This window comes from Coenobita brevimanus, chromosome 110 (genome assembly GCF_032717465.1).
Source record: "Coenobita brevimanus isolate Jiangsu-jjx chromosome 110, ASM3271746v2, whole genome shotgun sequence".
NCBI classification, from domain to species: Eukaryota; Metazoa; Arthropoda; class Malacostraca; order Decapoda; family Coenobitidae; genus Coenobita; species Coenobita brevimanus.
The window spans coordinates 10248895-10269073 of record NC_137063.1 but is presented as its reverse complement, the minus strand read 5'-3'; the positions used below and the strand labels follow the sequence as shown (position 1 = coordinate 10269073).

Below are 20179 nucleotides of genomic sequence, written 5' to 3'. Positions count from 1 at the left end.
AAAAGTCTATGAATATCGCCGAAGATTAGGCTGGATGTGGGTTACTTCAGAGGGTTTCTATGTAAAGAAAGAGAATGAAGTAGTAAAAAAGGAAGGAGGGATTTGCTCGATAAGGAAAGGAAACGAATATGCAGGGCAGGTACCCCTTTCACTGTGAGGGCCTTTCCCGTGCTATATTAAATCAAGAAAAAGTAATATATAAAAAAAAACTGTCATGTTAGTAAAATGCTCACAAGAAACTGGATAATCACACAAGAAGTCCACCTCCCTACACAGAGCAGAATTCTTTGACTAAATCGTGTCATCATTCAGAAAAGATGAATGGAGACGACACTTCGCTCAAACCCGGCCTATTATTTTTTTCCTGTGAAGCTTATTTTTTCATAACTCCAGTGGGAGAATAAGACACTACTACAGCTTCTACATTCTTTCCATGGCATTCTTTGTGGCTAGCACTATATTCTTGTATTAATCAGTGCTTATAATTCAATATTCAGGATAGAGATATCAGTTTTAGGCCAGGTTAAAATAAAAGCAATATAAAGTTTAGTTTACCCAGTGCTGTGAATAGTTGAAACTGTATAATTATCATGTAATTAGTATACTAAATATGTGTTTATGATCATACAACAGTTTTCACCCGAGTTGAACCCCATTCAGAATTTCAGGCTACACTCTCCTGGGGGAATAAAATTACCTCACAGCAGCCAAAATAAACTAGCTATGTAAAGCAAGAGTTTACGGTGATGTGAGGTGAAGTATGGTTATAAATGGATCAGTGTTACCAGTACAGTTCCACAACAGTTTGCATAACTTTGCTGTGTCTGGGTCATGAAACACAGACTGGGAAACAGATGCCATAGCTTAGCCCCCCCCCCCCTCTCTCTCTCATGTTGATGAGGGTTTTTTGTGAGGTATAGTATTGTAACTCCAGCTCCATTCATTTATTTCATCACATTTGGTTTTGAAGTTCTCTAATTTTCTCTTTTTATTTCAGTTGAAGAAAGCACAGCACACGATAAAAGGAGAGCAGCAGAAGGACGCATGAAAGAGAACAGACTCAAGAACCATAGATATGAACCATATGGCTAAGGAAGACAACATCTGAAGAGCTAGAAGCTTTGAGGATGAAAAACACTAAGCAGTTTATTATGCAAAAAATGTAAAATCCTTGTGAACTTTGAATTGATACTAGTTTATTATTAGTTTTGTTATAATTAAGGATAGACCATTCATAGCTACTTGACCAAGCAGCTAACTCTGTTATACCCATTACCGGTATTTGGTACCGTATCATTGACAACATGAGCTGAACAGAGATAAGAGTCCAGTAATACCTTGTAAAGACAAAGTGAGCAAACTAGCAAGGGTTGTGCCCAATACAGAAAAAAGAGAAACAATCACACAGTCCAGATATAAGTAATCAAGTTCCTGCAAACAGATTGTGTCAAGTACACCCCGAAGTGAGAACTTATACACACAAGATCACATTGTTCAAGAGTACTGTACCCGTATCTCACTGTGTGAAGATTATATGGTAGCCAGACTAGATGAGACAAGTGATTAATCTAGTCATACACAGATAATATATTATATGCTGTACGCCACTTAAATAAGAAAACTGTGAAAGAAGACTTTTAGACAAACACAAAAGATAGTCATCTTGCCAGTAGGTTTCACATAGAAGCCCAAGACAGACACAGACAAGATGGGTCGGTACACAGGAAAGAAATGCCGCCTCCTGACCATGTTTGGGATGACTGCCTCCTTCTTCGTGGTAGAACTTGTGGTGGGGTACATCACCAACTCCATGGCATTGGTAGCAGATTCCTTCCATATGCTCAGTGATGTCCTGGCACTTGTCATAGCCTTCCTTAGTGTCAAGGTATGTTACACATTATATCCTCATATTTTATTGATATACTGGTATTGCACTGGATTGTCCATGTCTCTTTTACAGTATAACTCTGGTGCTGATGAGGAGTCTACACATGGTGACATTGTTCACCCTCCATGAAGCTAAGCAGCTGCAGGGTCCTTGTGGGAGCCAAATCTCCTCATATCTCCCTGCACCTGGTGTGGGGAAGGACCATTGTTCAACCCTGGCAAGGTGTTGTTTACCACAAGGGGCACTGGTTCCCTGCAGAATGAATGCACTCTATTATACATGGATGATGGCTCCTTAGAAGAAGTTTCATATCTGTTGCCGACATGTCTGCTCAGCCAGACAGACTAGGGTTAAGCAACAACATGAGCAGTATACCTCTAACGTAACTTACAATGAACCTCATCTCTCAGAGTTTTGCGGATGTTGATATGGTTGTACATTTATAGTACTGTACATTGCTACACAAAGTTGCCCCAGTGTATAAGGAAGAGAGAATGTGATTCATATTTACGATAGAGATGTGTTGCTTAAAACCTCTTTTTTGGTGATTAGTATGTTATGTTATTAATTTGGTGTGTTGTTATGCTGTTTGGGGCAATCATAAAATCCATCCAGGGAGTAATATTTTTTCCATTATACAAGTAGAATCATTTTATGAGTGCCAGTTCACTGCATCATTTGAGTGTAGTACAGTACACCCTCGATATAACGAACTATAGTCGTTGGAACCAGACCCTTGACATTAAAGCCAAGTTTGTTAAAGCTGTACACCATGATGTTCGATAATTTCCCCGGCATTGTGGCTTTTACTGAACAGAGATCGTTAACCTCTCATTGGCCGTGGGTTCAGAAATTTGTGGGCTCCCCTGACCAGCCCCAGGATCATTGTTCAGAATTCTTAAATCAATTTCTTTTTCTTACAGTTGTAAAGAGGATCATCTGACACACTTGGTAGTATGTTTTTTAGTTTCCTAAACCCATACTGTGATTCGCGGAAAGTATCGTGATATTCACTGTGCGCGTGCCATTAGCATAAACACATGGGTGGAAACGTCTGAGAAAAAGTGATCGCCTGAGTGCTTGGGATGGTACAGTAGGGTTGGGTTCCTCTTCCATAATTGTTCACAATTTTCTATAGCTCATGCTAGTACAGTGTCATCGGCACATTTATGGTAGAGTGTCATTCAACACCAGCTTCCATTTAGGGATTAAATATAGAACATTATTCGGCTGTACAGCCATACACATTATCATACAGCAAGGTCTAAATGGCTGTTTTTCTCAATAAATGCTCAATTTATGGCTCCTTTCATGATGTTTGCTACCTAGAGACTGATGCGGCATTCTGTGGGATGTGTAGGAAGGTGTGTGTGTGTGTGTGTGTGTGTGTGTGTGTGTGTGTGTAGGGATGCCACACTAGTTGGTCGTTCCCACACATCCACTCTTTTACCAAACAAAATTCGTTATATGAACATGATGTTCAACCAGCTCATGGTGATCATTAAAACTAAAATTCGTTAAAAGAGAACTCAGTATATCAAAGGTTTACTGTATATGTCGTGAAAATAGGGAAGCTGCATGAGGTAAGGTACTGAGACTTAGAGTGATATTTTTTTCCATTATATTGGTGTAAGTGTGTCGTTACAGTGTAGCATGTGCCGTGAAAATAGGGAAGCTGCATGAAGTAAAGTACTGAGACTTCCTTTTGTTGTACTTCCTCCTCTTTGTTTTTTAGTGGTGTAGGGTTTTGGCAAGCCCCATCTCCTAGCATTCATGTTAAAGCAGTCTTGTATACCTCTTGTAGCACAGGAAAGAGGGAGGGTGTATCTACCTATGTATAGCCAGATGCCATAATTCCATAAGGAGTGGCTGTTTGTCTTTGAGATAGTTGTTTTACAGGGAGGGGCACTAACCCTCTGACAACCTACTTGTTGACATGTAGGGAACACATATGAGTTGGTTATATGGTTACCACTCAGCATTGTAAATGATTTCCTGGCTTACAGAAAACCATTAGGCTTGTTGTTCAATGTAAAGCCACCTGAAAGGGAGAGAGTAGTAATAAAAAGTGACAGGAAAGATGGGAAAAATAGGAAGAGGAATGCAGACACAGGAAAAGAATGATTAAAATGAAGGAAGAAGTAGACAGCACTTTATCAAGTGAGTGGATGGTGGTTGCCACCACCTACCACCAAGTTGTACTTACAACCTCCTTATCATCCCAATTCATCTCTCAGCTCAGGGTTCCTTTACCCTTTAGAACATGAAAAATTATGTTAGAATACAGATAATGAAGAGTGAGAGAAGAGTTCTGGACAAATGTAGAAGTGTGCATGGAAAAGTTTGGAAGGAATGAGAGAGTGTTTTTGATCGGTGATATGAATGGTAAAGTTGGAAATGTGAAGGTGGATGGAATAGTTGGTGAGTGGGGTGTGCCTGCTGAGATAGATGAGAATGGGAGTGCATTAGTGGACATTTGTGCTGGGAGGGGGTTGGTGATAGCCAATATTCTCTTCAGGCATAAAATGATCCACAGGTATACATGGCGAGTGATGAGAAGGGTGGGTGGTGAACTGAATGAAAGGAAGGCAATGATTGATTATGTGTGTGTGGATGAAAGGATGCGAAGATGTGTAATGGATGCAAGAGCTTATAGAGGTTGGGGGAGTGGACTTTCTGACAACTACTTGGTGGTGGCCAGAATTAGGATTCAAGTAAGATGGAGGAATAGAAGAAGGGAAAGACGAGAGGAAGGAGTAGTTGCAAGGAGAGTGGAAAGGTTACAAGAGGATGAGAAAAAGGCAGAGTATAAGAGAGAAGTGGAGGAACGATAGGGCAAATATGAATTGGAGCAGATGGGAGACGTGGAAAGTGTGTGTAGGATATTTACAAAAGAAATATGTGCAGCATGTGATGTGGTGTGTGGAAGGAAGAGAAGACGGAGGGGGGTGCAAGGAACAGCATGGTGGACTGAAGAGGCGAGACAGGCTGTGGCACAAAGGAAGAAAGCATACAATGAATGGATGAGAAATAGGGGCGTGGAAGAAGTTGAGAGGCGGAAGAGAGAGTTATATGTAGAAAGAAAGAGAGAGGTGAAAAGATTGGTAAGAGAGAGTAAGAAGAGAGTGGATGAGGAATTTGGAAGGAATTTGAGTGTAAAATGGAGGGACTGTAAGAAAATGTTCTGGAAAGAGGTGAAAAGAGTAAGACAGGGTGGAAGTGAAGTTAGCAGGGGAGTGAAAGATAAAAATGGTAGATTACAAGTGGAGAAGGTAGAAAAAGTGAGCAGATGGAGAGAACACTTTAAGGAATTGTTGAACATAGAGGATGGAAGTAATGCGAGTATAAGTGGCTGGGGAATGGCTGGGAGAAGGAGAGAGGTGAGAAGACAGGAAGAAATCAGTAGGATAGAAGTTGTGAAAGCAATGAAGAAAGTTAAATCGGGGAAAGCCCCAGGAATTGATGGAGTGCGTGGTGAAATGCTGAAGCATGGGGGAGATAGTAGTAGAATGGATGTGGAAGATGTGCAGATTGGCCTGGGAGGAAGGTAGAGTCCCAGAGGATTGGAAGTCAGGTATAATTATTCCCTTGTACAAAGGAAAAGGGGAAAAAGAAGTGTGTGGTAATCATAGGGGCATTTGTCTTCTTAGTATAATAGGAAAAGTGTATGGTAGGATACTTATTGACAGAGTTAGAGAAAGAACAGAGAAATTAGTTGGAGAAGAACAGGGAGGCTTTAGGAAGGGAAGAGGTTGTGTAGATCAGATATTCATTCTTAGATCTTTAGTGGAAAAGTTTCTAGAGAAGGGAAACAAGTTGTATGCGGCTTTCATGGATTTGGAGAAAGCATATGACAGGGTGGATAGACAAGGATTGTGGAAAGTGTTAAGAATATATGGAGTAGATGGGAAGTTGTTGAATGCTGTGAAGAGTATGTACGATGGTGCGAAGGCTGCAGTGCGTGTGGATGGTGAACTAAGTGAACAGGGATGTGTCATGTCTCCATGGTTGTTCAGTCTGTACATGGATGGGGTAATAAAAGAGGTACAAGGTAGGATAGTGGATGTTGGAGTGGCCCTGGTGAGAGAGGATAGTGTTTGGAAACTCCCTGTACTGTTGTTTGCAGATGATACTGTGTTGTTGAGTGAAGACGAAGGGGAGCTGCAAGGCTTGGTGGATGAGTTTGGGAGAGTGTGTAAGAAACGGAATCTAAAGGAGAACGTAGGGAAGAGTAAAGTGATGGTCTTTGAGAGAGGTGAAGTCAGTAACTGTACAGCGAGGTTGAATGGTGAGGAATTGGAAAATGTGAGTATGTTTAAGTACTAGGGTAGTGTGATGAGTAAGGATGGAGGTTTGGAGGATGCAGTGCTTGAAAGGGTACAGCAGGGAAGAAAGGTTGCTGGTTCTTTGAAAGCAGTGATAAGAAACAGGGAAGTGAGCATGGAAGTGAAAAAGTTACTACATGACAGTATTGTGATACCAACTCTAACGTATGGAAGTGAAGCTTGGACGTTGTTAGAAGGACACAAGTCAAGAGTGAGAGCAGTGGAAATGAGTTATTTAAGAGGAGCCTGTGGAGTCACATGGAGAGACAGGCTGATGAATGAGGATATAAAGGAGCGTTGTGGTGTGGATGTGATAGGAAGCGTTATGAGGAACACACTGAGGTGGTTTGGCCATGTGGAGAGGATGGAGGGTGAAAGACCGACGAAGAGAGTGTATGTGAGTGAGGTGGAGGGGGGAAGAGGGAGGGGGAGGCCGAGGATGAGATGGAGGGATGGGGTGGAGAGGTATATGAGAGAGGGGGGTGTGAGTTGGGAGCAGGGCAGTGAAATGGCGGGGGACAGGGCGACATGGAGGCGATTTGTTTGTGGCCACCCCAAACGGGATTGAGGCATTTGGCAATAGATAGATACAGTAGATAGATAGATTCTCCATTTTATATATGACTGGGATGCGTTTTTGAAAACTGATCATGTATTGAGTTGATTATAACATGGAGTCGATGGTGGATACATTTTTGTCCACAGTCATCCATTCAACATAGTTTAAAAACAAGTTACCAGCTCACCTAAACTGGTACTTGTTTCACTTCACATATTTTCACTTGCTGCCTACCACCAAACATAAGTCAAAAAATTAGTTTCTCTCATTTAAACTGGTATTATTTTCACTTCTCTCCACTTCACTTGCTCTGAACTCCATAACCACACTGTTGTTCCATAACTGAAGTAACCAGGTTCAAAGGCAATATTGGAAAAAGCATGACTGTAGGTTTGTGTGTCGGTGAGTGTCTAAGTAAAAATAGTGATCTAATATTGATTAGTTGGGCATTGTACAGGATCATAATGATCATTTAAATGAAAAAAGATGATCAGTAGACCTTTGCTTTAACAAACACAGATATAGCAGATATTGAATTTAACAGATGCTACCAAGGCCACTGAACTATTGTCAGCTATAACAAACAGTGTCTGTTAAAAGAAACGTGATGGATTGCAGGAAATGTATTTCCTTCCCTTTTTACTCCAGCCTGGCCTGAAATTGCCTTCTCCCCATTATGGTTGCTGAGTTGTAATAACAGACTATAATAATACTGTATTAGAAGTTCCATGACAAGGATGTGAAACAAGATGCAAAAGGGTGGTAGGGCGAAGTTAGTGTAAAATAGGCATAGTTTTCATTTTTAGTGCTAGACTATGCTATTGTACTCAGTTATTTTCAAACATGCTCGTGAAATACCATCTCGGTCAGAACGCTCTGATATAACAGAATACGGACTTTAACAAACCTGGCTTTCCCTAATTAATCCAGTTTAGTGAGGGCCTACTGTATATTGAAGAAGATCCTAAATTCTTATTGAATGAATGAATGAATGATTGTATGGCAAGGATGTTCTCAGACTACTGAATGCATAGCCTAGTCAGTGTAGAATCATATCACAGATACTTTGTTTGATATGTCCTTGGGAATAAGTACAGTATTGGTAATTAAAATTGTGTGATACATCAAGTAACAGTTTAATCCTTTCAGTTCAGTGATGTACTTTTCATTTTTATCAAGCTACCAACTGGCAATTTTATTTAACTTCAGAAATCTCTGGTAGTGGTGGGGTTAATGAAGGCAGTATCTAACCCTGCCACTCAAGTCTGTACAGTTATATCAGAAATTTGCTTGCTTTTTACAAGTGTGTTTCCAAGGAAGTACTGTGTTTGCTGTGTTATTTCTTGTTTTGTATTGTCTGAGCACATTGGTTTTTTAAATTACCGCACTGTGATATTCCTTGCTTTTCAGGTGCCGTGTTGTACTTGTAACTTATAAACTGATCCTGACCTGTCTCTGTTCTATGTTGTAACATCCTTATTCCTTCCTTTACTTGAAGCACAGAGCATAAATATATTAGAATTAAGATGCTTCAGATATCTGTGTTTCTTGTTCATAGGCAAATAATTGTTTTTATCATCTTTAATAAAAAAAAATAAAAAAAAATGGTACTAATAGTCACTTTGTCTCTTCTTCAACATAAGATGGCCTGGAGAAACATGTAATATAATAATGCACTCCCTTGCTTATTCATGGGTTCAGGTTGCCCTTGTATTTTTTTCTGTTGTACTAATTTTATATTTAATCCTAACTCCCCAGATGTCACCAAAAAAATGGAGTAAAAACACGTTTGGTTGGGCGCGAGCAGAAGTCCTAGGGGCTCTAATCAACAGTGTCTTTCTTCTCGCACTCTGCTTTTCTATTTTTGTGGAGTCACTTAAAAGGTGGGTTAGCAATTTATCCCATAGATTTTATACAGTATGCTGTCTAATAAAACTTCAGACTTGTATGATGTATAGTATTTGTGGGATTAATTAATGATGGCCCAATAAGAAAGCTTAGCAGTCTGTCATAGAGCTCTCAAAATGTTCCTTGTAACACAGGGTAGCTACTGATATTAAAATTGTTTCCCCCATTGTAGTATATCACTATATTTGTGAGAATACAGATTTTAATATTATTATTATTATTATTATTATTATCCCCACCATTATTCCATATGGTGAGGATATAGGAATCGCCCCCGGCCATCCGGCCATTTGTCTGTCTGTCTGTCCATCTTTCCGTCCGGGCTTTTATCTTGGAAGCTACCAGGTGGTTTGGCTTTGTATCACACAGAAAGATAGAGTGTGTGTTGTAAATTTAAAATTGCCATACTGTCTGTGCTTTACGAGCTATGACCATTTAAGGAAAAGTCTGTCTTGTGTTATATTACTGTACATTTGTAATGCCCTCCATTACAGTTTCATATCTTACAGAAAGATAGAGTATGAGTCCTGGTTTATGTCCTTATATATGAAATTGCCACATTGTATTTTACGAGCAACGTCCATTTAAGGAAGTTAATCAGTACACAACTGTATCTTGCAAACTACTTGCTGGATCATCTTCACTTCTTAAAGAAGGTTAATATACAAGTCCTAGTTTTTGCCCCCATGTATGAACTTGCCATACTTATTAGTGCGGAACTTAAACGAAATTAGCTAATGCACCCTCAAAACTGACACGTCTGATGTCTCATGTAACATGCACCACCATTACCTCAAGCCTGCACGTCTAGCTGGGTGTAAACCAGTGCAAGTCAGTCATGGCAGTTGTATGAAACTAATCATATTCAAGCATAGCACTTATTACAAGCCAGTCACAGCACTTCCCTCCCACACCAGGCATGAAGGACGTGCACGCTTGATGCTCCGGTGTAGTGCATTGTCTCCTCCCGGTTGTTAGCGTGTGGTTCTGGTGTGGTGAGAGTTCCCCCCCCTCCCCCCAGTGCTACAGTGACTGTTCATTAACCTCCTAAGCCTGCAGCTTCTTCAAGGAAGGGGAAGACGAAAAAGCCAACATTATCTTATATCCCAAAAGTTAGGTGTAATAAGTATAAGGATGGTTGATGGCAGTGAGAAGGAAGCCAATGTTGCCCACCATTACAGACTGAACGAAGTAATTCTTTACCATACGGGCGCGGTGTTTCCACCCACAATTTAAGAAGCTAATGACCTCAAGTTAAGTAATTTTGGTACATATGCAACACAGATAGTTAGCTGTTGAATTGTGACTGCAAGAAGTGAGTGGAGAAAAACAAAGAACTGTATACCTATTTGGGGGGTATTTAAGGAAGCAGGCCTGTCGCCCACAGCACTGTTTACTGACTGTCTCTCCAACTGACTGTGTTGTTAACCAACCACCGCTCCGACAGGACACATCAGTGTGTTACTCATTCTAAATCCTAATTTATAGCTTTCAGAGGTAAGTTTATAAAAATGACCAGCAGCTGTAGTAGTCCAGGAATAAGAACAAGCAACCTGTGAGAGACTCATTTGAATAGAAAATATGGAAAGGCCACACCCATCTGGTAAAGAATGAATTTCAACGAATCGACGACCCTTAAGACGTCACAGAGGCAGCTGAGGGCAACAACAACACTGCTTCCATTGTCTCCACACTGGACTGTGAGGGGTTCCTGAGGGAGGTTATGTTAATGTACACTTTACTTGAGACAGTAGAAGGATCTTACCAGTTCAGTTCATATTCCTCCAGTTTGTTTTCTGTATTTTTCTGACTAGTTTCAGGTTTGCAAATTACCTTTTTATGCTGAAAAATTTCCCACGGTTTTTATCATCATGTTCCATAAGCCGTACCTATAATTGCTTTGTTTCTGGCATAGTGGAAGAAACTCATTCAACATATTTAGAGGTGTCTTTCGTTTCTCAATTTCCCAAATGGAACTTAGGTTAAGTTAAGCTATTAGATACAGTTAAGCTAGGTTAGGTTATCTTTAATCATACACTAAGGCTAAGACAGTCCCTTCCCCCATTACGCTGATGAGTCAAACAAGAGTTGTCACAGAGGAACAGCAAAAAGTAGCAGGGAAACAGGTTTCGCGTGAAACGTTTACTAACCATTGTAGAGATAATTAAAAAAATGTTACGGACTATCAGGAAGAAGAAGAACTGATTTGGTTAGGTGCTTCTACTGCCTTGAACAAAGCCTATGCTCACTGAGGTTGATGAGGAGAAAGCTGCACGATGGCAGCAGCATGAGGCATTAGCACAATTGCCTCGTGCTGAGAGGCCGCAGTCAGCCTCAAGCCTTGGAACTCCTCCCCCCCCTCCCCCATCCATTCAGGCAGTGTCATCAGAGTCTTACAATATTGTTCATTCCCATTAAAAATAGTTTCGTTCATTTTGTTTCGTTTTTAAAGGCTCCAACATGCTTGCATGCATTGGCCTTGGTCACCTATTGGCGGCTTTCCCTGCTGCTCGATCTCAGGTAGCTTTCCTATTTAGTCAATTACCGTATCCCAGAAGTCACACTCAATGACCTCTTCCCAGGTCTTTTTTGGTCTACCTCTCGCCACCCTATCCTCAACAATAACACTTCTCGCATTCTGCACCCAGTTATCATCCCCCATCCTCTCCACTTGCCCAGATATGCTGTACTAATTTCTTTTTCAGGTTGTTAATGTTTGCTGGTGACCAGTTTGATGTAGGTTTGGGAGTAAGGGTGGCTACTTTTCCAAGATGGCAGACCCATAAGTAATATTCCCCATAAGATTATTTCTAACTAGCGGAATTCTCAAATTGTGACGCGTACTGTCTCATAAAGCCGTGATTTAGGAGATTTCACTGTATTGTTATTATTATTATTATTATTATTATTATCTATCTATATTTATCTATCTATCTATCATCCAATCCTACATTGCTCCATGTGGAGCATAGGAGCTTGAGGCTAGGCAGTTGGTCCCGACATTTAAGATGAGAGCGACCAGCCTCACTCATCCCTGAGTGGCATTACATGAGCAATCAACCCCAACCATCCCTTGGATATAAACCTTCACCGGCTCAATCCAATTGGAGCGCAATAATTACTCACTAAACCACCAGGCGCCAAAATTTGGTTATATGGTTACCACCCAGCGTAGTAAATGGTTTCCTGGTGTACAGGAAACCATTTGGCTTGTCACTCAGTGTAGAGTCACCCACAGGCAGATGGAAGAGAAAAGAATGAAGGAAAGAAAGACAAAAGAGGGAGTGTAAAGTTGCCCATAGGCAGAAGGACAAGGAAAGAATGAACGAAAGGAAGACAGAAGAGGATGGAAGGAAAGAGGGATGGAGGAGAGGAAAGGGCAGACACCCGAGAGCAGTACTACATCGAGTGAGTGGATGGTGAGCGCCCCCACCTACCACAATTTATTATTATTATTGTTATTATTATTATTATTATTATTATTAAACTCTCATCTTAAATGCCAGGACCAACTTGCCTAGCCCTGGGCTGGTATGCTTCTCATGGAGCAACATAGGATTGGATGATGGATGGATTATCATCATCTATCCATCATCCAATCCTACGTTGCCCCATGAGGGGCGTAGGAGCCCTGGGCTAGGCAAGTTGGTCCTGACATTTAAGATGAGAGTGACCAGCCTCACTCATCCCTGAGTGGCATTACGTGAGCAATAAACCCCCCCTTGGATATAGACCTTCACCAGCTCAATCTGATTGGAGCACCTCATTTACCCAGTAAACCACCAGGCCCCAAAACTTGGTTATATGGTCACCACCCAGCATAATAAATGGTTTCCTGGTGTACAGGAAACCATTTGGCCTGTCACTCAGTGTAGAGTCACCCACAGGCAGAAGGAAGAGGAAAGGATGAAGGAAAAAGGCTGGTCATTATTATTATTTGGTAGTGGGGGGGTGGGGCGCTCACCATACACTCACTCAATGTAGTGCTGCTTTGGGTGTCTGCCCTTTCCTCTCATCCTTCCTTCCTCTTCTGTCATTCTTTCCTTCATTCTTTCCACATCCTTCTGCTTACAGATGACTTTACACTCCCTCTTCTGTCTTTCTTTCTTTCATTCTTTTCCCTTCCTTCAGCCTATGGGCAACTCTACACTGAGTGACAAGCCCAATGGTTTCTTGTACACCAGGAAACCATGCATTACACTGGGTGGTAACCATATAACCAGATTATGGCACCTGGTGGTTTTGTGGATAATTAAGGCGCTTCAGTCAGATTGAGCCTGTGTAGGTTTATGTTCAAGGGGTGGTTGGGGTTTATTGCTTACATAATGTCACTCAGGGATGAATGAGGCTGGTCACTCTCATCTTAAATGTCAGGACCAACTTGCCTAACCCCGGGCTTCTCTGCTCTCCATGGGGCAACATAGGATTGGATGATGGATGGATTATTAATATTACTGAAATAATCCAACCCTACATGTCTCATTTAACCCATGGATTGCGCAGTTACCTTTTTTTATCCCACCCCATGGTGTACAAAAAACTAAGGATTTTTTTTTTTTTTTTTTTTTTTTTTTTTTTTTTTGTAAACTTGAAGATAAACATCCAGGGCATCATCTGGCGAAAAGAAAAAATCTCTCTTTCTCTCTCTCTCCGTCTTTGTATAGGGCCATGCGTAAGTTTGCGTATGGGAGTAGTGAAAAAAAAACAATTGTTTTTGTTTATTATAAACTTGAAGATAAACATCCAGGGTATCATCTGGTGAAAAGAAAAAAATCCCTTTCTCTCCATCTTTGCATAGCGCCATGCATAAGTTTGCGTAGGGATCGAGTTGTTTACGATGATGCATGCCCAGCACGGCCTAAGCTGTGGCTTGCAACACGATGCTACCGAGCCTGAACTGTGGCTCGCAATCCACAGGTTAAATCCACTAGTGCATTGTAGTATATGGTGGTAAAATCTTTCTGCTTATAGCATGTGTCAGACTTGCATCACCAAGATTAGTGAGTCATCATGTGAGGTAGTAGCAACCAGTGTTAACTTTTAATCCCCCAAATGAGCTAACAACCTAATGTAAATGAACCTAACTCTAGTACTATGGATTGTTAACTCTTTTAAAGTGATGTCTAATCCTGTTAGGTGTAGGGACCCAAGGCTTGGCAATCATACTCCAGAACATTTAGGGTGGATTACAAACCCGTGGCCTTCTTCCTTGGGAAAATCATAAATTACTCACCAGTTATAAATACCTGTAGTGTCACCATGTTATAATGTTTGCATGATCTGGTTGGTTTTTTAATCAAACTGTATAGGTTGCACAGACTTCATTTGCAGTTCAGTCTGTTTGCATCTTTTATGTAATAAGGGTACGCTGTAGATTGAAGTAATGTTCTTTAGGTAATAGTTTTCATTGCCGTTACTTGTCATATTATTGATAATTATTATTACCCCCAGATTATACGAGCCAGAGGAGCTACACAACCCACAGATGATCCTGATTGTGGGAGTGATAGGCTTGGTTATCAATCTAATAGGCCTCTGTCTCTTCCATGGTGAGTCTGCATTCTGTGTCATTTGGGTTTACTTATTTAGCTAATCATATTGTAGATCATGGGAGGAATAATTGTATGGCTTCTGCAGTGTGTACAGTATTCTGTGTACTGTTTTTTCCTAGCAGTTAATAATTTATGGAGTATCATGTTGTTATACATGATTTCTCAGTCCATCCATCCATCCATCATCCAATCCTACATTGCCCAATGAGGAGTGTATGAGCCCAGGGCTAGGCAGTTGGTCCTGACATTTAAGATGGGAGTGATCAGCCTCACTCATCCCTGAGTGGCCCCCAACTACCTCTTGGATATAAACCTTCACCGGCTTAATCCGATTGGAGCGCAATAATTACCCACTAAACCACCAGGCGCCAAAATTTGGTTATATAGTTACCACCCAGTGTAATAAATGGTTTCCTGGTGTACAGGAAACCATTTGGCTTGTCACTCAGTGTAGAGTCACCCACAGGCATAAGGAATGGAAAGAATGAAGGAAAGAAAAACAGAAGAGGGAGTATAAAGTTACCCGTAGGCAGAAGGATAAGAAAAGAATGAAGGAAAGAAAGACAGAAGAGGATGGAAGGAAAGAAGGATGGAGGCGAGGAAAGGGCAGACACCTGAGAGCAGCACTACATCGAGTGAGTGGATGGTGAGCGCCCCCACCTACCATATAGGTACTGTGCAATAAATCCTTGCTGTATCAAACCTTGTTAATCTGCATTTTAGCTATATCAGTCTCTGTTAGTCTGCTGAGCATACTTCAGATACATCAGACAAAGACTGATTTATCAAGGTGACATGGCCGTCAGGCCAAATGAATAATAAAAAGTAATTTTTTCACTTTTTTCTGCTCCGTTGTTTATTGTTGATTACTGTAAGAATAATATAGGTGGGGGCGCTCGCCAATCACTCACTTGATATAGTACTGCTCTTGGGTGCCTGTCCTTTCCTCTCTTCCCCCCATCTTTCCTTCCTCTTCTGTCTTTGTTCCCATCCCTCTTTCCTCTTCCTTCTTCCCTTCCTTCTTTCCTCTTCCTTCTTCCCTTCCTTCTTCCCCCTTCCTTCTGTCTACAGGTGACTGTACACTGAGTGACAAACCAAATGATTTGCTATGCACCAGGAAACCATTTATTACACTGGGTGGTAACCATATAACCAAATTATGGCACTTGGTGGTTTAGTGGGTAATTACAGCATTCCAGCGGATTGAGCCAGTGCAGGTTTATATCCTAGGGGTGGTTGGGGTTTATTGCTCATGTAATGCCACTTAGGGATGAGTGAAGCTGGTCACTCTCATCTTAAAGGTAAGAACCAACTTGCTTAGCCTTGGGCTCCTACGCTCCTCATGGGGCAATGCTGGATTAGATAATGAATGAATGTTTTTATGTACAGTGTCAAAATATAGTACACTCTTCCTTTTCCCCCCACCACCAAAAATCTAATATACTATAGCAGTAGCTGTGTGTGTGTGTGTGTGTGTATATTTTGGGCAGCCGAAATTACACATTCAAATCGCACCAAAATTGGCACAGAAATCGCAAAAAAACGCCGATGTAAGAAAAACTTGGTCCCATCACGATTGAGAAACTTTTACTATATTTAATGAGTGATCACATTTTGACCAAAAAATGCTACTCCCGGAGTCCAGCATAGGATCTCCATAGAATTTTTTGCCCAGAGGTAGAACTAAAATAAACTGTAGCAGTAGCTGTTTGTCTGTGAGTGTACTTAGAACTTGCGTTCGGACAACTTGAGTTCCATTCCCGAAGCTGCATATAACACGATCAGTTGGTTAGTTACAAAAAATCCAAGTGACAGCGTTACACTAGAACAGCACATAAACGCGAGAGCCCTCCACAGGTGCAAGTGCAAGGGGCCCGAAGGGCCTATGAGCACTTGTACGTATCTATAAAATCATATCCTAAGAGAAGGTTAGCATCAGAAATCCTGTCATTTTCCCTGCTTTTTTCATTCCAGGACATTGAAAATCGGTGTAATGAGTCCATAGCACCCAATATCAGTGGCTTAATTTTGCCACATGCCAGAATTGAAATATCTCTGAACATGTATACCGGTAATTCTTCTGGATATCCACCAAACAAGATTTTGTATAAACGGAGCCTGAAACCGTTATAGTCCTCCATAACAAACATCAGCTTTATTGAATTATTGGCTGTTTTATTTACATTGTACAGTTGTGTGGTCCAGTCAAGGCTGGAGGAGGTTGATGTAGATGATGTGGGTCTCGATTGTGCTGGCAAGTTTTGCTTCTTGGTAGATGCAGTTAGTGTGGAAGGTAGTGCAGAAACTAATCCAGTCTCAAGAGTCAGAAATGGTTAAATGTAGTGTGGAGAACTGTTGCACTTGCTGACAAGGGACTCTGGCTACTTATGAAAGGGGGAAAATGCTTCATGTGTGCAGAGCATGACACTGTATTTTAGCAAAACAGACAGTAAAAGAGGAAGATGTTCATAGGCTTAAGCAGAATGATGAGCTGGATGTCACACTGAAAGACAAGAAAATGTGCAGATTTAGGCAGATACTTGGCCGGTGAGGTTATTGGTTAGTTGATGTTCTTGAGTAGTTCGGAGTGGTCTAGACATTCGGAGAGAATGTGTGGATGTTGCTGCTGCAACCTCAGGGTCATCTGGATGTGAACCCAGTGGACTGCAGAAAAACAGCCACTTCAACTGGTCGCTCACAGAGATATTTTTTAAAAGTTATTTTGATGGGGTCTCTGCTGAGCAATAGTATGGTGCTTGAACTAAGTGCGTTGTGGTGTGTGATAGTAACAGGGTAAAGCACTATGCATCATGAACATGGAAGGGATAGCGTGTATGGGCAAGCGGAAGAAAACTGGGTGGAATCCTAAGAACGGACCACAGCATTAGGATGCAAGACACAAGTATTGTTCAAGGTAATGCAGCTTTAAATGCGGCCTTCAGTTGGTAATAAAATGATCTCTGCTAACATGGAACATAACCTTATAAAATATATACAGTATGTATATTTGTAAATTGTCTCCCAATTTTTCAAACCAGTCCCATTTTATCTTCTACATACACAAATAAAAAAGCATAGTTGTTGTTGTTGCTTAACCCTTGTCTGTCTGGCTGAGCAGACCCATTGACCACAGATAAGTAGGTGGTTCTGTGGGCTCATCTTAAAGGTACTGTACAGTACACACAGCATGTAGATCTTTCACCCCCTTGTGATGGACAGTGCCTCACCAGTGTCACATTAGGTTCCTTCCGATGGCAAGGTACAGAGAAGTATGGGGAGATTCAGTTCCTGGGTGGACACTGGCCTCCCCACCTGGGGTGTACAGCACCACCACGTGTGGCCTTCTCATCAGCATTAAAAAGCACAATAATCACACATTAATGCTGATGTTCATCTTTATTTTTACTCCCCAGAACATGGGCATGGGCACAGTCATGGACCACCAGGGCAACATGGACATAGCCATGACAATAAACTGTCTACAATCAATGCATTAGTCGCCACTGACGACAATGAGAATGATGAAAGGTTTACCGCTCCTCCTACCCCCTCCTCCCTACCTCCTGGTGGTCATAAACACAAAACTGCATCACAGATGAACATGCGGGGTGTCTTTCTGCACGTGCTTTCAGATGCCATGGGTGAGTTTAAGTATTATTTTGTATAGGTATACGGTGTGAGGGGGAGTATAAGGATTTGTGTGTGTGTGTATGTATGTATAAGAGAGAGAAAGAGAGAGAGAGAGAGAGATACTGTTTTGAAGAAAAAATGTGTATAGACTTAAGAAGTAAAAAATACATGTCATTATGAGAAGGTACACCCACCGCAAATTGACTTAGGACCTACACACAGAATTGCTTTGGGAGAGTTGTCTGTTTTTGCTTTGTGTTTCCACCTCTACCAAGTGAATTTTGGGGGGCAAGAAGTAACTGGCAACTCTGGTGTTGGGGGGAGGTGGTGAAACACTCAGCACATCAGCGCTTGCCCAGAAGCGAGAGTGGGAGTATATGTTCCCCTTCCTCCGAGCTTGCACCTCCCCCTTTTTTTTGTATGCATTACTGTTTGCCCTGTTATTTTCCTAGAGTCGAGTTGTCATGCCTGGAAAGTACTGCGCAAGGGATGATAGGGTCCGTATCATTGCATGGAGACAGGATAATGTCCCTATCAACACAATTTGTGAATGTACTGGACGTGCAAAGTTGACCGTCATGAAGGTTCTTGCTGCAGCGCGCGGCCTGCCACCTGATGTCATACCAGAGTACAAGCATGGCGATGGAAGGAAGAGGACGACTTCCAGAGGTACAGATATGGTTCTGAAGAGGGAAGTAATCAAGAATTCCTTGACTGACTGTAACAGAATTGAAGAGAATGCATCCCCATCTGCTACAAGACTTCACAATTCGAACTGTCCAACACCGCTTACAGAAGGAGCTGGGTTTGCCAAGCTGCACCGCAGCCAAGAAAACGCTTCTCACTGACAGCATGAAGAAGCAGCGCATTCAGTTTGCCAAGAAGTATGCATACTGGACATCGGATGAGTGGAAAAAAGTTTTGTTTTCCGTTGAAAGCACATTTCAAGTGTTCCAGGTGCGTTCTGCCAAGGTTTGTCACCCTACCTCCAATAGTCGATATGACCCTGCTTACATGGTGCCGACTGTTAAAGCACCCACAATCAGTAATGGTATGGGGGTGTTTCTCAGGTGAAATGGGAAGGGGAGGCCTCTACTTTCTTCCTAAGAACTTGATGATGAATGGTGACCGCTACATTCAGGTTCTGAAAGATCACTTGTTAAACTTTTTTGCTATTCACGGGTGCAACTTTTTCATGCACAATTCAGCTCCATGTCGCAAGTCAAGAAAGGTGACAAAATGGCTTCAGGATAATTGGATTGAGGTCCTCGACTGGCCTGACAACAGTCTGGATCTAAATCTGATAGAAAACTGCTGGGCAAAGATGAAGAAAATCATGGCAGAGAAGAAGATACACAATCTGGACAACCTCAAGACTGAACTGTCAAATGTTTGGTGCAAAGAAATGTCCTTAGATTACTCTCTGTGTTTTTTAATACCTTGTGGGGGTAGGTCCTAAGTCAATTTGCGGTAGCTGCAGGTAAGGGTGAAACATTGTACTTTGTGTATCAGATCCATTTTCAGAGATTCATATATTATGTCATCATGAGACTGTATGCATGACACAGTGTGCATGTGTGTAGTGTATGTACAGCAGAAGTACTCCATAAATGGATATGTCATTCTGTTGGATATTAAAGGAAGAGAGAGGTAAGTGTACAAAGGAAGTGGAGCAGTGTGTGGCTCTTGTGAAGGCATTGATTCAGAACAGATATCTAAGTTCTGAGACTGGAAGAGGTTTGGAGGAAGGTATGTTAATGCCCGCATTTATACTGTATAGGGCTGTTAGACATTGGTGTGGCATTAGAGAAATGGACCTGTTGAGGAATGTGTGTGTGTGGTGCTATGCTGTGCTGTGCTGTGCATGGAATGGATAAGATAAGCAGCATTTCATGAAGGATGGGGGTTAAGGAAATGTGTAGACAATAGAGTAAAAGAGAGTATGCTTAGATTTTTTTTTTTTTTTTTTTTTTTTTTTTTTTTTTTTTTTTACAACAGAGGAAGGGAAAACAAATGAATAAAAAAAAAAAAATCCATACACCAGATTACTGGTGTCCTCTGTTCATAAAATATCTGTAACAGTCGGACTTGAACAGCTGTAGGTTGAAGTTTGGAGGGAAACAATTCTGGGGATGCAAGTTCCAAGTAGATGCAGCACAGGGAATGAAAGAATTCTGATTGGCAGAAGTTCTGCAATATGGCTGAGTGATATTCCAGTCATGAGCGCTACCAGATGCCCGTGTAGCACAAGGGAAGGCATGGAGAAGTGGCACCAAGAATGCAACTTCGTCTGAGCATTTGCCATAAAAATGTCTGT

General features: G+C 41.5%; 1 protein-coding gene across 1 annotated transcript in view; it reads left to right on the top strand.

The window, feature by feature from the left end:
- The first annotated feature begins 1109 nt into the window (after positions 1–1109).
- The window catches only part of ZnT63C (solute carrier family 30 member 1), a 55006-nt gene continuing 35936 nt past the window's right edge, over positions 1110–20179 (top strand). Inside the window, exons 1-4 of the mRNA XM_080286054.1 lie at positions 1110–1885; positions 8531–8655; positions 14132–14229; positions 17646–17873. Coding sequence (XP_080142180.1) covers positions 1709–1885; positions 8531–8655; positions 14132–14229; positions 17646–17873 — 628 coding nt within the window. The 5' untranslated portion in view covers positions 1110–1708. The remainder of the gene's footprint in view (positions 1886–8530; positions 8656–14131; positions 14230–17645; positions 17874–20179) is intronic.